General features: G+C 34.6%; 1 protein-coding gene across 3 annotated transcripts in view; it reads right to left on the minus strand.

Moving 5' to 3' along the window:
* Positions 1-22440, minus strand: part of STPG2 (sperm tail PG-rich repeat containing 2) — a 534512-nt gene that overhangs the window by 483302 nt on the left and 28770 nt on the right. For all 3 annotated transcript variants that reach the window (XM_035726170.1, XM_035726169.1, XM_035726171.1), the window contains exons 6-7: positions 16943-17055; positions 10879-10990 (exon numbers count right to left, since the gene is read on the minus strand). In XM_035726170.1, coding sequence (XP_035582063.1) covers positions 10879-10990; positions 16943-17055 — 225 coding nt within the window. The remainder of the gene's footprint in view (positions 1-10878; positions 10991-16942; positions 17056-22440) is intronic.

A 22440-nucleotide genomic window follows, 5' to 3' on the forward strand; every position in this document is an offset into this window, starting at 1 on the left:
AGAACGGCAGAACTCCAGCGCTAGAGGAATACTGCACATAGAATTCATGGCTTTTTTCCCATGATTCTTTAGTCTTTCAAAGTTAATTTTTTTTAACTTTTTTTTTGAATTTTTCTTTTTCCCTTTTTCAGCCAACATCTTATCAATCCCTTTTTTATTTTTCATTTTTAGAGTCATATTCTATCCCTTCATAGTAGTTAACCTTATTTTTGGTATATATATATATTTGTTCTCTCTTTAAAATTTTGGGATACAGTTTCTTCTAACAGACCAAAATATACCCTAAATCTCTAGTGTATGGCTTTGTTCTAGTCTCCTGCCTGATCACATTCTCTCCCTTTTTTTTTTAAATCCTCTTCTTTTTTCAACCAACTTCTTATCAATTCCTTTTATAACATCTTTTATAATTTTCATCTTTATAGTCATATTCCATCCCTTCATCGTATTAACCTTTATTTTTGTACATATGTAAGTTTTTCTTTCTTTAAAATTTTGAGAGGACTTTCTTCTAACAGACCAAAATACGCCCCAAATCTAGTGTGTGGCACTGATCTATGCACCACCCTGATCATATTTGATCATATTCTGGGTTTTGTTTGTTTGTTTTTGTTTTTGTTCTTTTATCTTTTTCTTTTTTTTTTCTTTCCCTTTCTTTTCCCTCGGTTTCAGGTCTCTTCTGATTTGTTTAGTGTATATTTTTCTGGAGATGTTGTTACCCTGTTAGCATTTTGTTCTCTCATTCTTCTATTCTCCTCTGGACAAAATGACAAGACAGAAAAAATCACCTCAAAAAAAAGAACAAGAGGCAGTACTGACTGCCAGGGACCTAATCGATACGGACATTAGTAAAATGTCGGAACTAGAGTTCAGAATGATGATTTTAAAGATACTAGCTGGGCTTGAGAAAAGCATGGAAGATATTAGAGAAACCCTTTCTGGAGAAATAAAAGAACTAAAATCCAACCAAGTCAAAATCAAAAAGAAGTGCATTTTGAAATAAACTCTAAATGACAAGGAAAAAAAGTACATTTTGAGAAACAAATCTGACAAGACTACACCCTCTTTTCTGGTATGTGTTAATTTACAGAAGTAAAGGGAAGGGAATGCCCTAGATTAGCCAGACCTAGAGAGTTCAGAGAAAGAACTTTGTAAAGATGTGAAAACATAAAAACCATAGAGGGAAGCCAAAGTCTAATATGCCAAAAAGAGGAGTGTGAATGTGTAAATATAAGCCAGAAACCTGAGTGAGATCCAGGGATACAAGAGAAAGAGCAATGGGCTCCATATAAGTAAAGAGCAATCTAGAGAGTTTTAAGGAATCACTACCTATAACTAATCTTTATGTACCATCTATTGTAGGAGTCAGTGCATCAGCTGAATTTAAAGAAACAAAAAAAATGGAATGAAGCTAGTCTACCTATCCCACACCAAATTTATCAACTTTCCCAAGTCATACTTCTTGCAACTGCTCTTAAGGTGTGGGAGAGAAACTACAAAATGTTATTTTCCAAATCCAGTCTAACAATCATTGAGAAATTACCATTTAGCATTAGATAAGGCAAAAAAATTAGATTTTAAAAAATGGGAAAAAACTCCATCTTCCCTTGTTACCTCAAAACGTAAGTTAAAAATTTCTCCATATTAGAAGCAGATATTTGAAGAGACAAAAAAGCATTGAGAAATGCCATGTACAATTAAGGTCCTATTCAACTAGTTCATTCATCTTAAGTCCTTATTCCTTTTACCATTTATAGGGTAAAGAAATGAAAAATTATTCTTATTTTATTACTATGTAGGTCAGGATAGTCACGATAGGGAAAAAAACTACTTTGAACAAAACATTTATTAGTTTTATATTATACTAACTATGAAGAAAATATCAATATGTTCATATTATCTCCTTTCATTATAAATGTTCTTTGATACCTCATATATTCTTACTTTATCAAAACTGTTTTCACAGAGTTGATTTTTAAAGGAAAAAGAGGCAAACTACATATTGTTAGAACCACCCTTGCATCCTTGGAATAAGTCACACTTGGCCATGGTGTATGATCCTTTCAATGCACTGTTAGATTTTTTATTCAACAGTTAACATTTTTATTAAGGATTTTTACAACAATGTTCTTCAGGGATATTGGCTTATAGTTTTCTTTTCTTGGAGTGTCTGCCTGGTAATGGCATCAGGGTGATGCTAGCCTCATAAAATAAGTTTGGAAGCATTCCCTCTTCTACTTTCTAGAAGAATTTAAGGATTGGTATTAATACTTCTTTGAATGTTTGGTAGAATTTACCCATGAAAATATTAGGTCCTCGGCTTTTCTTTGTTAGATTTTTTATTACTGAGTCAGGCTCTTTGTTACTGGTCTATTCAGGCTTTCTATTTCTTCCTGATTCAATTTTGCTAGGTTGTATGTTTCCAGGAATTTATTCATTTCTTGTAGGCTGTCCAGTTTGTTGTTATAGTTGTTCATAACAGTCCCTTACAATCCTTTTTTTTTCCTCCTGAGGTATCCATTGAAATGTTTACTCTTTCTTCTGATTTTATTTATGAGTCTTTTCTCTCCTTTTCTTAGTCTACAGTTTGTCAATTTTATCTTTTAAAACACCAATTCAAATGTTTCATTCTTTTTTGTTGTTCTCCATTTGACTCACTTCTGCTCTAATCTTTATCATTTCCTCCCTTTGGCTAATTTGGGCTTGGTTTGTTCTTGTTTTTTAGTTCCTTGTGGTGTAAAGTTAATTTGTTTGATATCTTTCTTCTGTTTTAATATAAGCATTATTCACTAAAAGTTCCCTCTTAGCTTTTGCTGCAGTCCATAGATTTGGTATGTTCTTGTTTGTTTCAAAATACCTTTTAAACTTCCTTTTTGATTTCCTCTTTGACTCAATGATTTTTCTTTTACTTTGTTTCTTTTTCATTTTTTAAAGGACTTTTTTCATTCAAGTATAATTAACCTACAGTGTTATATTACTTTCAGGTGTACAATGTAATTCAACAATTCTATATATTTCTCAGCACTCATCAAGTATATTCTTAATCCCTTTTTACCCATTTCACCCATCCCCCCACCCACCTCTTCTCTGGCAACCACCAGTTTGTTCTCTGTCTATAAGAGTCTATGTTTTTGTTTCTTTTTTTAATGTTTCTTAAATTCCACATATGAATGAAATCATACGGTATTTGTCTTTCTCTGACTTATTTAATTTCACTTAGCATTTAACTCTCTAGGTCCATCTATGTTGTTGCAAATGGCAAGATTTCATTCTCTTTATGGCTGAGTAATATTCCAGTGTTTGTGTATGTGTACATCTTCTTTTTCATCTATTGATAGATACTTGTTTGACCCAATGATTCTTAAGACAGAATTATTTAGTTTCTACATATTTGTAAATTTTCCCATTTTCTTGCCATTGCTGATTTCTATTTTTATTCCACTGTGGTCAGAAAAGATACTTGGAGTGATTTTGATGTTCTTAAATCTGTTAAGACTTGTTTCATGACCTTTCATGAGATCTATCCTGGAGAATATTCAGTGTGCCTTTGAGTAGAATGTGTATTCTGTTCTTGGGTAGAAATTTCTGCATAGGTCATTTAGATCCATTTGGTCTATAATGTTGTTCAAGTCAGCTATTTTTGTATGGATTTTCTGCCCGGATGTTCTATCCATTATTAAAAGTGGAGTATTGTAGACCCTTACTATTTTATATTGCTGTCAATTTCTGCCTTAAGATCTGCCAATATTTGTTTTATATATTTAGGTATACTGATATTGAGTGCATTTGTAATTGTTATATCTTTCTATTGAAGTGACCCTTCAATCATTATATATTGACCTTCTTTGCCAAAAGAGACAGCTTTAAACTTAAATTCTATTATTTCTGACATACATAGAGCCAACCCAGCTTTCTTTTGATCATCATTTGCATGAAACACCTTTTTTCATCCCTCCACTTCTGGCCTATGTGTGTCTTTAATTCTAAAGTGTGTCTCTTATAGACAGAATATCACTGGATCTTGTTTGTTTGTTTTTTGAATACATTCAGGCACTATAGGCCTTTTGATTGGCAAATTTAATGCATTTACATTTAAGGTAATTATTGATAAGTGAGAAATTTACTATTGCCATTGTTAAAAATTGTTTTCTTTGTGTCTTATAATTGTTTAGTCTTTCTCTTTTTCTCTTGTGTTACTTTGTTACTTGATAGTTTTTTGAAGTGATTTGTTTTGGGTTTTTTCCCTTTCTCTTTTATGTACCTATTACAGTTTTTTTTTCATGATTAGCTCAAGAGTTGCCTAAAATATCTTGTAATTATGACCTTCCATTTTATTTTGATAATTTCAACCACATATAAAAACACTAATCTTTTATTACCTCCATATACACATACAGTTTATACTCTTGTAGACTGTTTCTTTTTATATTGTGTACCATTAAAAAATATTTTAACCTATTGACTTTCACATTAAGTTAAAGCAATTTACAAGTCATCTGTACTATTACATTAACCTATGTATGTTATATATTTACTTTTTTTAAGACTTTATTTGACAGAGAGAGACACAGCAAGAGAGGGAACACAAGCAGGGGGAGAGGGAGAGGGAGAAGCAGGCTTCCCACGGAACAGAGAGCCTGATGCAGGGCTCAATCCCATGACCATGATCATGACCTGAGCCGAAGGCAGAATCTTAATGACTGAGCCACCCGGGCGCCCCTATATATTTACTTTTACCTATGAGATTTCATGCTCCTGTTTAGCATGTTTTCATTTTAATTTGAAGAAATCCCTTAAGCATATCTTGTAAGGCAGGTCTAAGAGTAACAAATTCTCAGTTATTCTTTGTCTGGGAAAGACATTATCTCTCCATTTTTAAGGAACAATATTTCTGAGTATAGTATTCTTATTTGGAAGTGGTTTCTTTCAGTACTTTGAATACATCTTCCTACCCTCTACTGGCCGCAAGATTTCTACTGAGAAATCAACTTATATTCTTGGGAAACAGTTTGGGGAGGGGAGAGTCTTATATGTGATGAATCACTTTTACTGCATTAAAAATTCTCTCTTTGTCATTGACTTTTCACAATTTAAATATAATGTGTCAGTGTAATCTTTGGGTTGATCTTATTTCAGGACCCTTGAGCTTCACGAATATTGATGACCACTTCCCTCCAAAGATTTGGGAAGTTTTCAGACATTATTTCTTTCTGTTCCTTTCTCTCTCTTCTCCTTCTGAGACTCCCAAAGTGCATATGTTGATTCTCTCATGATTTCCTATAAATGGTGTAAGATTTCCTCACTCCTTTTCATTCTCTTATCTTTTTTATCCTCTGACTGGATAATTTCAAATGAACTTTCTCTGAGTTGACAGATTCCTTCTTCTATTTGGATGAGTCTACTACTGAAGCTCTCTATTGCATTTTTAATTTCATTCATTGTATTCTTCAGCTCCAGAATTTCTGTTTAGTTCTTTTTGTGATTTCTATCTCTGTTAAACCTCACATTTTATTCAACTCTTGGAGCTGGGTCCAGTACAGGAGTATACTTGCTGCAGTGTTGGTGCTGTTGTCCAAGATGGGTACACTATACAGCTGCCACAGAGCCAGGGTCTTGGGTGTGTACATGGTTATGAGACATGAGTGGCAGCTCCAGCCCTGGAAGAATGGAGGAACTGTGATGCCTCCTTCTCCCGGAGGAGGCACAGTGGCATGGACTCCAGGCAGCTCCACTGGCTGGGTTAAGCCTCAGTGAAGACTGCAGGTATCCTCAGTAGCATAAGTTTCAGATGTCCAGAGTGGTGACAAGGGCTGCTAGTGTCCTCCTCCTCTCCTTTCATACATGGTGGGAAATTACACATTGGGATCCTTCTTGGCATCAAACTATGATGGACTGAGGGATGGTGTGAAGCAGGTAAAATGCCTCTTAAACTTTTCTATGTGGCCATCCTGAGTTTTGAGCTCCTAAGGGTTTCTGTAGCTTCTTTATTGTACTCTAAGCAATCCCAGAGCTATTTTCATCAGCATGTAGTTGTTTATTGTTTGTTACTATTTTTTATGGGGAGAAATAAGTGTTGGGACTCCTATTTCACCATCTTGTTGATGTGACTTCCAGAAAATACTCTATGTTTAAAAGATTCATTTCCACTCTTTGGTCTCAACCATAGAAACAAGATAACAAAGGGGACTCACTATTTGAAAAGCATCACAATAAGTACACATTATGCCACTACTATGGCCCTCAGCCCTACCACATCTTCAGAAGTGGACCTGTGGCAAGTGTGGCTACCCTGCCAAGCAGAGGAGAGAGAATAACTTGAGTGCCAAGGCTAAAAGATGAAATACCACTAGGACTGGTCAAATGAGGCCCCTAAAAATTGTATACCACAGATTCAGGCATAGATTTTGTGAAGAAACAACACCTACACCCAAGAAGGCAGCTGTTGTACCATACAGTTCATCTTAAGGATTTCAATGATTAGTCACACAATAAATGTTCTGGTTTAAAACAAAATACCTAATTTCCTAAATTCCAGTTTCCAGTTCCACACATAAGGAACTTGGATATTGCCACTCCTCCCTAACAAGTAGAAACCTGAATAGAATGTAAAATCAAACTCTTTTTAGATCCATGAGAGATCAAAAAACACAGGACAAACCACTGCCCACAAGATTGAAGAGATAGACAAGCAAATACAGGTCGTCACAGCTTACCATAGCAGAGATTTAAAAGTAGAAAACACAGTGGAAACCAGTGCCAGTATAGGAATACCAAAACTATAATTGAAGAACTGCTGGAGTCTCAGTGCAGACAAGTCTGAGAGTTAAAAACTCCATGGGCCCCATCATAGGGGAGGACCCCATAATTCTAATTTACTTCCAGGAGCTCAACTAGGTTCTCACAGTAAATACTGGAGAAAAACCCTTTCATACATCTGGCAGGGGAAAAGGGAAAGGAAACGTTTTGAAATATACCAGAGCAAGCTCTCATGAAAATCAAACTAACCAGAGCCCAACCTACTAGAGCATTATCAGTACATAATAGACCTAGGGAAGCGAAATGCCCAATTCCAGTGACCTCTAGCCTTCCATATATAAGAAAAGGAAATACCTAACTCCAGCCCACACTAGCATTCTAACCCAGCTAAGAGAGAAAAAACTGAGAAATGCTTCTGAAGTTCACAGTCCAATTCAGAGGCACGGGCTCCCTAAGACCTGAGAGCTAATCATAGAACTACAGAACTCTTCCCCTTCCCCATACCTTACAACCATATTACAAAAGGCATATTTACAACAGTTCCTTTACCTAACAGAATGAATGTTTATATCCCCTGAAATTCATGTTAAACTTTTTCTCCCAATATGATGGGTTTTGGAGGTTTCACCTTTGGGAAGTGATTAACTCATGAGTGCAGAGCTCTGATGAATGGGATTAGTGTCCTTATTTAAAAAAAAAAAAAAAAGACATCCAAGATAGCTCCCTACCCTTTCCACCATGTAAAGACACAGCAAAAAGATGACCTATGAACGAGGAAGTGAGTTCTCAATAGAACTGAATCTGCTGGCACCTCATCTTGGACTTCCCACACTCCCAGAACTATAAGGAATAAATTTCTCTTATTTATAAGCCATTCAATCTATGCTATTCTGTTCTAGTAACCTAAACAAACTAAGACATCGGGTTATTAAGAGAAAATTATAACAAATATTAAAAAGCAAAAAATTAGAAGAAACAGGGCAAGCACAGAGCCAAACATGGCAGGGAGAGTGCCATCATCAGATGGGGAACTTAAAACAAGTAGGATTAATACACTAAGTGCTGGGCCCCTGGGTGGCTCAGTCGTTAAGCATCTGCCTTCGGCTCAGGTCATGATCCCAGGGTCCTGGGATTGAGTCCCACATCGGGCTCCCTGCTCAGCGGGAAGCCTGCTTCTCCCTCTCCCACTCCCTCTGCTTGTGTTCCTGCTCTCACTGTCTCCCTCTGTCAAATAAATAAAATAAATAAAATCTTTTAAAAAAAATACACTAAGTGCTCTAATGAATAAAGAAAATAGAAGGCAAAAACAGATGAGAATGACAGACAAGGCAGAAAAAGAATGCATGATAAAAATAGGAGCAAAAAACAAGGGCATCAAATAGAAAACAGTAACAAATGTGGTAGATATTAATCCAACTATATCAATAATCCTTGAATGTCAGTGGTCTAAATTCACCAATAAAACAGAGAGATTGTCAAAGTGGATCAACAAATAAGACCCACTATATAAGATTTGTATAGTAGTCCTGCAATCTATAAGAATCCCACTTTAAATATAAAGACAGATATAAATTAAAAGCAAATGGAGAAAAACACACCATGCTAACACTAATCAAAACAAAGCAAGAGTAGATACATCAATTTTAAACAGTACAGACTTCAAAGCAAAGAAGATTATCAGGGCTAAAGAAGATCATTACATAATAATAAAGAGGTCAGTTCTCCAAGAAGACATAACAATTCTTAATGTGTATGTGCTTAACAACAAAGCAGCAAACTATATGAGGCAAAACTGATAGGACTGCAAGTAGAAATAAGTGAATCTACTATCACAGTTGAAGACTTCAACACCCCTTTCTCAGAAATGGACAGACTAACAAACAGGCATATAATAATAAATATAATAATAATATAATATAATCAGTAAAGACAGTTGGAATCAATAACACTATCAATCAAATAGATATAACTGATATTATTTATAGCAATAAAAGCACATATGAAAATCTAAGTTTCCACCTTAGGAAAATAAAAAAGAAGACCAAATTAAATTGAAAGTAGGCAAAAGAAAAAAATTAGTAGAATTAGAGCAGAAATCAATAAAATTGATACAGATATCAATAAAATTCATAAAAATGAATAAAGAAAATCAATGAAACCAAAAGCTAGGTCTTTGAAAAGATCAATCAAATCTATAAGTCTCTAGCCAGGTAAACTAAGAAAAAAAGAGAGGACACAATTACTAATATCAAAAATGAAGGAGGGGACATCACTACAGATCCCATAAACATTAAAAGAATAATAAAGGAATACTATGAACTCTATGCCCATACATTTGATAAGTGAGATAAATTGGACCAATTGCTTGAACGACTCAGTCTTCCAAACTCACACAAGAAAAAAACAGATGATCCAAATAGGCCTGTATCTGTTTCAAAAATTGAATCAGTAATTAATAACCTTCTAAAAAAAGAAAGTAACAAGCCCAGGTGGGTTCACCAGTAAATTTTACCAAACATTTAAGGAACACATTATATCAATTTCTATAAACTCTTTCAGAGGATAGAAGCAGAGGGAATACCCCCTAACTCATTCAATGAAGCCAGCATAAGCCTAATACCAAAACAAAAACATTACAAGAATAGAAAACTACAGACTGTATCTCTCATGGTTCTAAATTAACACTTTTTATACTGTTTGAGATTTGTAATTGTAATTCTATAAAATCAATTCTATTGTATTATTATGTTATTGTGTCTCTTCATTTCTAGAAACAATATTTCTCATTGCTGATTGATATTCAGGGGAAGACCAAGGAAATCAAATTCAGAGAAAATTCTTATTGAATAGTCACTGATTTTTCAGCTGAGAATCATTTATCCTTTTCTAAGTGATCCATTTTAAAATTTTTATTCTATAATCTTCAAGGTTTTTTATTTACTTGAATATAGTTAAAACACAATGTTATATTAGTTTCAGATGTACATCTAGTGATTCAATTTCTCTATACACTATGCTATGCTCTCCACAAGTAGCTACCATCTGTCACCACACAACATTACAATATCATTAACTATACTCCCCATGCTGTCCCTTTTGCTCTAATTTATTCATTCCATAACTGTAAGCCTTTATCTCCCACTCTTCTTCACCCATTTTTCCCAACCTCCTATACTCCTTTTCTCTGGTAACCATCAGTTTGTTCTATGTATTTTTAGGTCTGATTCTGCTTTTTGCTTGTTTATCTATTCATAAGTTCTATTTTTTAGATTTCACATATGAGTAAAATCATATGGTATTTATCTTTCTCTGATTTAATTCACTTAGCGTAATACCCTCTGAGTCCATCCATGTTATTGCAAAAGGCAAAATTTCACCCTTTTTTATAGTTGTGTCATATTCCAATGTTCAGGTTTTCATGTTTAAATATAATAATATACTGAAGGGGAAAAAAAAGTCTATGGTTTTATCTGCCTACAAGTTCCAAAAGAGTAAACTAAAACATAGCTATAAAAAAATGTAATGAAATCTTGGGTTTTATATTAATAAATATATACTATCCAGAAGAAGGAAGATGAAAAGTCCTACTATGTACAAATCAGACTACACCAAGAATATTATGCTTAGTTCTAGTATCATATTAAAAAGAGAGAGAAAGAGAAAGAGAGAGACTCAAAAATTAAAGAAGATCCCTAGATAACTTCAAAGGAAAATAAATTATCATGAATTTAAACAATGAAAACAACGTCAAAAATATTTGGAACATTTATACTTACTACAAAAAGACTGAAAAGGAGATTGAAAAGAAGTCACAGGAAGAGGGAGAAAAAGTAGGCAGGAGGCAGGCAAATTTAGATCAGTTTAAGAGGGAAATTGTAAGAAACAGAGTTGTCCACTACTGAAACAATAAACCTTAGGGCTAGTCAGTTCTTTATCACAAGAGTTGTTCAAGCAGAGATGGTGATCACTTGATAGAGATTTTAAGTATAGTTCCTTCAACAACATTCACTGAATAACAACTAGCTACCAGGCAGAGTAGATCCAAGAGTACTCTAACCTTGTAATTATAAGAGTCAATGATCTTAAAATGTAGAAAGTAGATAAAATAGCTACATTTCAACTTACCTTTTTTTCCTCCTGCAATATTATTACTTCATAAAATCGCGGGAGATTTAAGCAATAATTTTGTTGTTTATCTTTCTTGATGTTAATATTTTCATAATGAGGTGTCTTTTTCCTTTAGAAAAGTCAGAAAAATTGAGGAGCTCTCAGTTTCAAATATATAATTGTTTATAAAAGCAAAGAGAATATTTTACACCAACACTGTCTGCTTAAAAAGTATATAATAAGACCATCTGGATATGTTAAGCCAATATATTCTAAATTTTGTAAAATGTATTCATCTATGTTAGTTGTGCATTTTCCAATTCAGAGCATTATAATAAACCTATACTAATAATGACTCCAAAAAAAATAGGATGTGGGATTTATATTAGTTTAAATAAAAAGCCACTAGGGTGCCTGGGTGGCTCAGTCATTAAGTGTCGGCCTTCAACTCGGGTCCTGATCCCAGGGTCCTGAGATCGAGCCCCACATCAGGCTCCCTGCTCCATGGGAAGCCTGCTTCTCCCTCTTCCACTCCCCCTGCTTGGGTTCCCTCTCTCGCTGTGTCTCTCTCTGTCAAATAAATAAATAAAATCTTTAAAATAAATAAATAGCCACCCAAAAAAGTTTCCTGTGTATTCTATTTAACATAAAACATCTTTAAAATTTCAAATCCCTTGATATTTCAACTATTTATATCACAAAACAAAAGAGGGGGCAGAAAGTTCTTTAAAAATAAAAGAGAAGCTTATTTTCACTGAAATTTACACAGCCTTAAGAAAGAATAAGAAACTAAAAGTGATTAACAGCCCAAGATTTAGAGTCAGACAGCCTGATATGAATCCTAGCACTGTTACCTACTAGCTGTGTGACCTTACACAAATCACCCTACTTCTCTAAACTTCAGAGTAGATTCTTCACCTGACTGTAAATAGTAACAACCAATTCTTAAGATTGTAAAGATTACAGTAGATAATATAGGTGAAGCATTTAATGCCATAGATTGCCCATAAGAACACAATAACTGAGCTATTATTACAAGAATTTTTTCTTAAGATTTATTAATTTATTTTAAAGAAAGAGCATGAGCAGGGGGGCAGAGGGAGAGGGAGAGAGACTCTCAAGCAAACTCTACACAGAGCACAGAGCCTGATATGGGGCTCAGTCTCATGACCCTGAGATCACGACCTGCTCCAAAATCAAGAGTTGGGCATTTAACCAACTGTGCCACCCAAGTGCCCCTACAAGAATTATTTTTAAATAGGCTATATGACTATACTATTTTTTCCATTTCTTAAACAGAATTTAAAAAAAAAACCTCATATTAAACATTTCCAAGGAACTATACTGAACAAAAACATTTTTAAAAACAGGTAATAGAAAAACATAAAAACAAATGCTTAAGTTATATAACTGCAAATATTTTCTTTGATATTGCTATGATTTAAATACCCATTTAACAGTTCACTGGTGAATGCTGACTTTGCTGATTTTTTTCACACAAAATTCAACAAATGAACTTGTGTTCAAAACTTCAGAGAATTTGGTGGATAAGAAATTTATATTTCAGAGATCAGAAGGGTCACATATCATTTAGGTCTATGTCTTTTGCAAAAAGAGACCTAGAAGTTTATCTTTCCATTTACAATGACCAAGTATCTCCACTTTTATACTATATCAAATATCCCAGAATAATTCTGACTCGATCAGTAAAGCAAAAGGTAAATAAATAAATAAATAAATAAATAAATAAATAAATAAAAAGGTACAAAATGTCAAGTACCAGATGGAACCAAGACAACTGCAAATAAAAGATACGGTGAAGGCAGCAAAATCAAAAAGCAGACAAATTATGGAAATGGTGACATATATGAAGCAGTCTGGAATGCAATCTATATGGATACATTCCTAAGCAAAAGTGAAAATGCAAATAGAAGCAGCATAGGAAATAAAAAGCTCAAAGAAAAAGTAACATTAAAAAACCAGGAATTAGAATGGGAGTGGGATAGGGATGGAGAAACAAAAGAGACTGTTAGCAAAAAACTGCCAAGCAAAATCAGAGCAACAAGGTTAGACAGAGTTGTGGTTATGCCTGCAGTATATAGTCAGAAGTGTAATGGAATGGAAGGAAAGCAATCATCAGGAACTACATACCTTAAAAAAAGGTTGAAGCAGTAATCAAAAATCTCCCAACAAACAAGAGCCCAGGGCCAAATGGCTTCCTAGGGAAATTCTACCAAACATTTAAAGAAGAATTAAGACTTATTCTTCTGAAACTGTTCCAAAAAATAGAAATGGAAGGAAAACTTCCAAACTCATTTTATGAGGCCACCATTACCTTGATCCCAAAATCAGACACAGACCCCATCAAAAAGGACAATCACAGACCAATATCCCTGATGAACATGGATGCAAAAATTCTCACCAAAATACTAGCCAATTGGATCCAACAGTACTTTAAAAGGATTATTCACCACAACCAAGTGGGATTTATTCCTGGGCTGCAAGGTTGGTTCAACATCTGCAAATCAATCATTGTGATACAGTACATTAATAGAAGAAAGAACAAGAACCATATGATCCTCTCAATAGATGCAAAAAAAGCATTTGACAAAGTACAGCATCCTTTCCTGATTAAAACTCTTCAGAGTGTAGGCATAGAGGGTACATAGCTCAATATCATAAAAGCCATCTATGAAAAACCCACAGCTAATATCATTCTCAATGGGGAAAAACTGAGAGCTTTCCCCGTAAGGTCAGGAACACAGCAGGGATGTCCACTATCACCACTGCTATTCAACATAGTACTAGAAGTCCTAGCCACAGCAATCAGACAACAAAAAGAAATCAAAGGCATCCAAATTGGCAAAGAAGAAGTCAAACTCTCACTCTTTGCAGATGATATGATACTGTATGTGGAAAACCCAAAAGACTCCACCCCAAAACTGCTAGAACTCATACAGGAATTCAGTAGAGTGGCAGGATATAAAATCAATGCACAGAAATCAGTTGCATTTATATACACCAACAACAAGACAGAAGAAAGAGAAATTAAGGAGTCGATCCCATTTACAATTGCACCCAAAACCATAAGATACCTAGGAATAAATCTAACCAAAGAGGCAAAGGATCTGTACTCAGAAAACTATAAAATACTCATGAAAGAAATTGAGGAAGACACAAAGAAATGGAAAAACATTCCATGCTCATGGATTGGAAGACCAAACATTGCGAAGATGTCTATGCTACCTAGAGCAATCTCACATTTAATGCAATCCCTATCAAAATACCATCAATTTTTTTCAAAGAAATGGAACAAATAATCCTAAAATTTGTATGGAACCAGAAGAGACCCCAAATAGCCAGAGGAATGCTGAAAAAGAAAAGCAAAGCTGGTGGCATCACAATTCCAGACTTCAAGCTCTATCACAAAGCTGTAATCATCAAGATAGTATGGTACTGGCACAAAAACAAACACATAGATCAATGGAACAGATCGCTTCTCAGCCTTTTGGCTAAGATCAAGTGTAGATCAATGGAACTAAATAGAGAGCCCAGAAATGGACCCTCAACTCTATGGTCAATTAATCTTCCACAAAGCAGGAAAGAATATCCATTAGAAAAAAGACAGTCTCTTCAACAAATGGTGTTGGGAAAATTGTACAGACACATGCAGAAGAATGAAACTGGACCATTTCCTTTCACCACACACAAAAATAGACTCCAAATGGATGAAAGACCTAAACGTGAGAGTCCATCAAAATCCTAGAGGAGAACACAGGCAGCTACCGCTTCAACCTCAGCCGCAGCAACTTCCTCCTAGAAACATCGCCAAAGGCAAGGGAAGCAAGGACAAAAATGAACTATTGGGACTTCATCAAGATTAAAAGCTTTTGCACGGCAAAGGAAACAGTCCACAAAACCAAAAGACAACCGACAGAATGGGAGAAAATATTTGCAAATGACATATCAGATAAAGGGCTAGTATCCAAAATCTATAAAGAACATCAAACTCAACACCCAAAGAATGAAGAATCCAATCAAGAAATGCGCAGAAGACATGAACAGACACTTTTTCAAAGAAGACATCCAAATGGCCAACAAACAGACGAAAAAGTGCTCAACATCACTCAGCATCAGGGAAATCCAAATCAAAACCTCAATGAGATACCACCTCACACCAGTCAGAATGGCTAAAATTAACAAGTCAGGAAATGACAGATGTTGGCGGGGATGCGGAGAAAGGGGAACCCTCCTACACTGTTGGTGGGAATGCAAGCTGGTGCAGCCACTCTGGAAAACAGTATGGAGGTTCCTCAAACAGTTGAAAATAGAGCTACCATACGATCCAGCAATTACACTACTGGGTATTTACCACAAAGATACAAATGTAGGGATCCGAAGGGGTACGTACACCCCAATGTTTATAGCAGCAATGTCCACAATAGCCAAACTATGGAAAGAGCCAAGACGTCCATCGACAGATGAATGGACAAAGAAGCTGTGGTATATATACACAATGGAATATTATGCAGTCATCAAAAAAGAAACGAAATCTTGCCATTTGCAACAACATGGATGGAACTAGAGGGTATTATGCTGAGCGAAATAAGTCAGTCAGAGAAAGACATGTATCATATGATCTCATTGATATGAGGAATTCTTAATCTCAGGAAACAAACTGAGGTTTGCTCGAGTGGTGGGGGGGAGGGATGGGGTAGCTGGGTGATGGACACTGGGGAGGGTATATGCTATGGTGAGTGCTGTGAATTGTGTAAGACTGATGAATCAAAGACCTGTACCTCTGAAACAAATAATACATTATGTTTAAAAAAAAAAAAAATAGTCGGAAGGGAAAAATGAAGAGGGGGAAATGGGATCGGGAGATGAACCATGAGAGACTATGGACTCTGAGAAACAAACTGAGGGTTCTAGAGGGGAGGGGGGGATGGGTTAGCCTGGTGATGGGTATTAAAGAGGGCACGTATTGAATGGAGCACTGGGTGTTATATGCAAACAATGAATCATGGAACACTACATCAAAAACTAATGATGTAATGTATGGTGATTAACATAATAAAATTTTTAAAAAAATTTTTAAAAAAGGTTACTTTTGCCTTATTATAATTAAACCTCAGTAAAACTGATGAGCAGGTAGGCAGGCAAGCAGGCAGACAGAAAGACAGACAGATGAGCAAACCAGCCAAACTGAAAGAAAAAAGGATAAAATTAGAATACTGAATAACAAAAACATATGTCAAGGGGATGAACAGAGTTAATTAGAATATTTCATAGACTTTGTTTTGTTTGGAAGAATGACAAAGATATTAAGTTAGACACCATTAAGTTAAATATACATATTAAAGTTCTAGTGTTCTGCTAAAAGAATAAAAATACAAGGTATACCTCCCATGTTAGGAGAGTTAAAAAAATGAAAAAGAAAAGAGAATAGGGTATAAATTCCCCAAAATAAGAATCATGTTTTATTCTTTTTATTCCTAGTTACTATGTGTAGTACTAGCACAGAGAAAGAATTCAAACAATGTTTGTTCAGTAAATGAATATTAGCAAGGGAGTCTAAGAAAGAGTCTCAGCTACAGCCACCACTGGTATATAGATGTGTTTGAATCTGTCTAGGAAACTAATTAGATAGGTAATCACCGTGGGACTTATAAGAAAACTCATTTATGAGAGAAGAAGAATCAGGCAGATAAGCTGGCTCTTGTTTAAAAATTTTAATGAGGAAAACAGGTGATAGATTCTCAGAACAACATGGTATTTGTTATGCAATTTTGTTTTCCATGGACCCATGTCTAAGGCCTTACTGTAGAAGTAGGAGAAAATAAAGACAGAACAAGTTATTCTACCAGAAATATATTTCCTAGTTAAACTTCATAAAGATAACCTCCAAAGTGACGCTATGGCTCTGATCCCACACTGAGAATGGCTTCTAAATCTATCATTTAGTCGGAAGAATGGACACCAGAGCCAGACACAAATGAATATATTAGAATACTTTCTAGTTAAGAACTACATTAAAGGTATACTATACTTTATTTATTTATTCATTTAATTGTTTACTTACTGGACTATATCATATTGTCCAGGACCAGGCCCTGACTTTATAGGTAACTCAAGTCTTCCTAAAGAGTTGCCAAAATGTATCCCCTTGTATTTCAAAGTTGCATTGGAAAAACCCTTTAAAAAAAAAAAAAGTGAAGATTAGACATAGTTTAAATAAATCATGAAACAATGTTTAACTTCATTTAAGTCTAAACCTAAAATAAGGACAGCCTTAGTCAAGGGGGTTCCCGCAACAACTGCTCAAGTCTTCTCTCAATCTAAGTTAACACTGCTATGCCCCATCCTACTTCTGAGTCAGCCAGGATTCTCAGAGAAGTATCTCTACTTTTAGCATATCCTCAACCAATATGAACAGCTCTTCCCTTGGTAGGACACTCAGCAACCTAAAACCTTAAGTACAATAAAGATGAGCTCCTCATCATTTAAACAAGGGAGGATAGGGCAGAACTGTATGATTTAGGGAACAGAAAGTCTGTTAAAAATGATCTTAATTAAATAGAAATTAAGTTGATTTCCAGAAATCAAATTCAAATTCAAATATCACCAGCAGATATTAGATAATTTCTAATTACCTAGTATTTAAAACTCTAACACATTCATGTAAAGTTTTCAAATAGCAACAAATTTATGACAAACAAATTAAACACTACCCCCCAGTTCATTCTATTAATGTTTGAGGTCCAGATTCGTCCTTTAATGCCAAAGAAATTATCTGTGACATGAGAAATCAACAAGCATGTTTCCTTTGCATCCACCATAATAAATGTCAAAATTTAAGCATGACCCTGAAAAGTTCACTTTAGGAAAGTTAAAGGACGTGGTTTCATCAGAAATTAATAAAATAATACAATGTAACATAAGAACAGTAACTTCTCTTACAGAAATTCTCTTTTGTAGACCTCATAGATTCTAAATTGAGCAATCATTTAAAAATTTCTTTAAAAATCATTTTTTAACTGACGGTAAAAGGTAAACTCTGGTCTACTTACCTTATTTTTTAATTCACATTTATAAAAATATGGTTTTAAAATAAGCTTGGATTAATAATCCAATTTATATACATATAAAAAATAAAATCCCCATAACAAATTTGTAGCTTAACTGCATAAAAGAGAGTCACTTGTCCCAGGTGAGTATTACTCTTCTAGAACAGTGGAACCAACCTCTCTCAATTATCATTATATTATTAATGAAATAAATAGCAATATTAGTAATATAAAGTATAATTCCAATTCAAAATGGTGAATCAAACCCATATCTGCCTGACTCCTACCAAAATTTCAAAAAAATTCTATAAAATGGACACAAATTATCAATACTAGAAACTAAGAGAAGGTATCACTCATGTTCCAAAACTTCAAAGAATTTCTGGAAAATATAGCACAGCAGAGTCTACAACAAGAAAGAGAACTCACTGCATGTGAAAAGAACCTCCTCTGAAGCTTATTGATGACCCCAATGAGACAGAAACTAAAGATAAGGATGGACTCTTGGGTGGTAAGTAGGGAGCAATTCTCAAAACTACTAATACCCTTGGAGATTTGTGCCAGAACCATTACATGAATTGATGAAAAGCAATGTTACACCCACTCTATTCTTGGCATGCACAGTTGGAAATAAACTGGAAGCTCTGCCATTGGCCCCTAATGAGGACAAACTCTATTTAGAGAGGTACCACTCCAGAAAGCTTTGGGATGCCACAACAAAATTCAAAAAGAATCTGGTACAGCACTAAAATTCCCTACTATGTGAAAATGCCTTTTATTTCCCAGAACTTACTATTAACTAGCTCTCAAATGTTATAGAATACAACACAGTAAAACTAAACTTTCCCTTCTACACCCACCTAATCTTAAAGAATTAAATAGGGGCCAACAAAATCTCTGACAGAACTTTGATGTTTCTATGAAGTGAAATAGGACCTTTGTTGATTCTTTTTATAGATGCAATCTCACAGAGAAATTGAACTGCAGTTTCTCTACAGGCTTCCCCTGGTTTGATTTCCCTTATTTACTCCTTGTTTGGGGTGGTAGAGGATGTTGGAGCTGAGGGTAGAGAAACAGGGAGTTATTAATTATGTCTAAGTAAGATTCAGACATGTTTTGAAATGTCTAGTGAACTAATAGGGCAAATCAACCAGAAGGTGAATGTGAAAACTAATCCTATGGAAAGCAGCTAATCATAATGACCCTCATCCAGTAAGAAAGAAAATCCTACTGTCCAAAAAGCATTTAGCAATGCTAAATATTGAATATTTTCTGTGGACTGAATTCACTCCCTAACATTCCCCACTGGATTTATGCCTGTGACCTACAGGGTACAAAGAGGCTATGATAAAAATCTAAAAGACCTCTTTCATTAAACACTAGTAAAACTCAGTGCTACTTCTAGACCCCTATAATACAACATAACACAAAAAGAGAAAGACATTATTCCCCCAACTTCACCCCAGTTCATTATGCAGCTTTAGCTGTGATCAAATACATTGGCAGAAATGCCCAGCAAAGAGCACCATCTGGTAAGAGCCTGAAGTGCCTGGTAGAACAGCAGCTATCTCAGTGGAAATAGACTTGTTCAGGAGCATGGTCAAGACAACCCCTGAGGACTTCCAGAAACACCTGGGAAGAAGTTTGCAGAAGGCTAGAAGACCGTTACATCAATAGGAGGAGACAACTTACATCTGAGTTATTAACAAAATTGTGACTCTCTTTAATACCCATAATCCAATGAAACCTGGGAAAACTTGTTATATAAATAAAAAGGATTAATCCTTATTTCCACTAGGAATATTTCCAGCACTGTAAGTGGTCTCAATGTACTTAGGTTATTAATATGTAGATCCCTTCTAATGAATTATAACGCAAAGAGTGGAGAGGTATTTTCCTATCTTCACTGTAGACGTTCAGCTTTAACACACTATGAAGCTATAACACTATAAATCACTGTATCAAAGATGATATTATTACTATTATTATCATAAATAGGTTGTCTAGTTGATACATGATTCTCAAGCCCAGATCTTTGTCAGTATTAGAAGGAACAGAGCTATGAATAAAAATTGAAAGAGCTGTCTCACCAATCTCTATAGCACATAGAGTATACACTGCTTTGGCACTCCAGAGTATAACACAAAAGGAAATAAGGCAGTCAGATCACCCAAAGGCTTTGAATCTGGGGTACAGAAACAAATGTAACACCTAGCAGAACAGTATAGAAAAATGGGACAGCCTGACATGTCCAACAGAGCTACAGATGGTAGTAGATGAATACTGGAAGAAACCGTGGCATCCACTAGAGTAGGTGAAAAGCAGCCTGTTCCTTTGGGTCAGTGGCAACTCCAAAGATTGCTGCACCCTACAGAGCTTTAGGAAAAGAAAGAACGCCAAGCCACACAACACTTCCTTTTGCTAAAGTAAGTGTTCTAGATCATCTTTCAAATGGAATTACCTAATATAGCCATAAATTCCAAAGTACATATATAGTTGTGTGGACAGAAAGAGCAAAATTTCCTAATTTGTGTTATACTTTACTTTTACTTAGAAATTAAGTGAAATTTCATAATTGTGCAGATTTTTGGCATAATAAGAAGTGAAGCACAATGTAGAACTCTGTTTTAATACAATATAACCATGTTAGATATGTTAGATATTTTATATGTTTCAGGCAAGAGCATATCTACTATGTTTATTTACTATAGCCTATAGATTTTTTTTAAAAAAGCAGTATTTTAAGACAGCATTTTGATAAATCATCTCTTACATCACATTTTTATAGCCTAAAACATACATGTTAAAGTTCTATATTAATTCTTTTAACACAGCATTTTAAGACCTTGAGCAGAATTAGGTCTAGGAAACTTTCTTCAGGTTAATTTACACCATTGTGATTTTGTGGTTCAACTGTTTAACAATTCTTAAGGTAATCCAGTAGAAGGAAAGATCATGCATAAATATACATACACACCATTCAAGACATTAGCAAAATCGTTTTCCTATATATACAGCAAAATTAATTTCACCTAAACCATATGAATTGACAACTACTTACTTCACTAACCTCTGATTGCAGAGGTTACTCAGGTAAATGTTCAATCTGAAATTTAATTTAAAAGCCTCTTAAAAATGCAAGACAGAAAATGAAAAATAAATTGATGCACTCTTAACTCTAAATCATACTCTCTTTATGTCAAGAAGTGTTGACAATATCAACTTCAAGGTCATTGTCAACTTGGAAAATCATTAGCAAATAAAATATGACTTAACTGAAGCAAACTCAGCATGGAGCTGCATTATTTTAAGTGAATGTTGTAATACAACTTGAAAAAGAATTACTAACTGTCACTCCCATTGACAATAAAATGTATGAAGAAGGAGCTATGCAACTTTTCCACCATGTCTTTTCCATAATTAAGTATGGAAATAGAATTTGTGAAGAATTCATGTCCCAAAGTATATCAATTCAAACACTAATGGACTGTTCTCCAGTGTGGCAGCACATGGGTAGTTCCCAGCATGTTATCATTAGCAAATGTCAGTGTCATAATTCCACCACAAACTCTGCTTGTGAAACCCACCTCTGAAAAGTAGGTTTCTAATGGTTACCTGGGCTCTTCTTAAGAAAAAAAGAGAGAGAGAGAGATGCTAAATTTTATAATTCAAATGTTACATAAAGTAACTTATATAGAGAATTTTTCCTTACAGATTAAGTACAGCTAAAACTTATCATTTGTTGGCTAGAGTCTTACACAACTCTTAATTTCAGAGTTTCTTTTCTATTTCAAACTATTTAAAATATCTCCAGCATATGTTATTCACCAGTTCAGGGAAAAAGAACAACTATTACACATCTCTTGTATTATTTTCTTAATCTTCTATTAATATTCACATCTAGAAACTAAGCCCACATATAAGATTACCTCAAAAAGCAACTAAAGAGATCACTGAATTATCAGAAATTGGGTAAGATCTAAATAAACATTACTACAGTATCAATTTCACAAGTAGTCTATAGGAATCTGTATTTTTTCTGAAGGAAAAATAAATTTTATATGTCAAAGTAATGTTTATTCATATGTGAAAAAGGTTTTGTACATCTAGGTAAGCTTGGAGTCATGGTTCTAGCCCTTGAATAGATAGAATATTCCAAAACAAAGAAACAGTATATATGAAAAGTATAATTTTAAAGAAAAGAATAACCATTTTGAAATTTAAGGTAAGAGTAATCAGAGAATTGTTTAAGCTAAGACCAAAAATCTAGGACTATTGTGAAAAAGAGCTTAAGTAACCTGGCCAAGGACAAATAACTATTAAGTGGTGAAGCCAAGAAAAAAAACCAGGTGGTATACTCCATTCAACTACATCTCCTAACTCTTCTTTACCTTCAACAGAATATACTGATACTAGACCATAGGACTTCCATTAATTTCACTGCAATTTTTTTATATAATTTATCTCTACTGTTCTTCTAAGCATCTTCCTCAAATATCTAAGATATGGGCAC

The sequence above is a fragment of the Zalophus californianus genome, chromosome 2 (assembly GCF_009762305.2).
Source record: "Zalophus californianus isolate mZalCal1 chromosome 2, mZalCal1.pri.v2, whole genome shotgun sequence".
Classification (NCBI taxonomy): Eukaryota; Metazoa; Chordata; class Mammalia; order Carnivora; family Otariidae; genus Zalophus; species Zalophus californianus.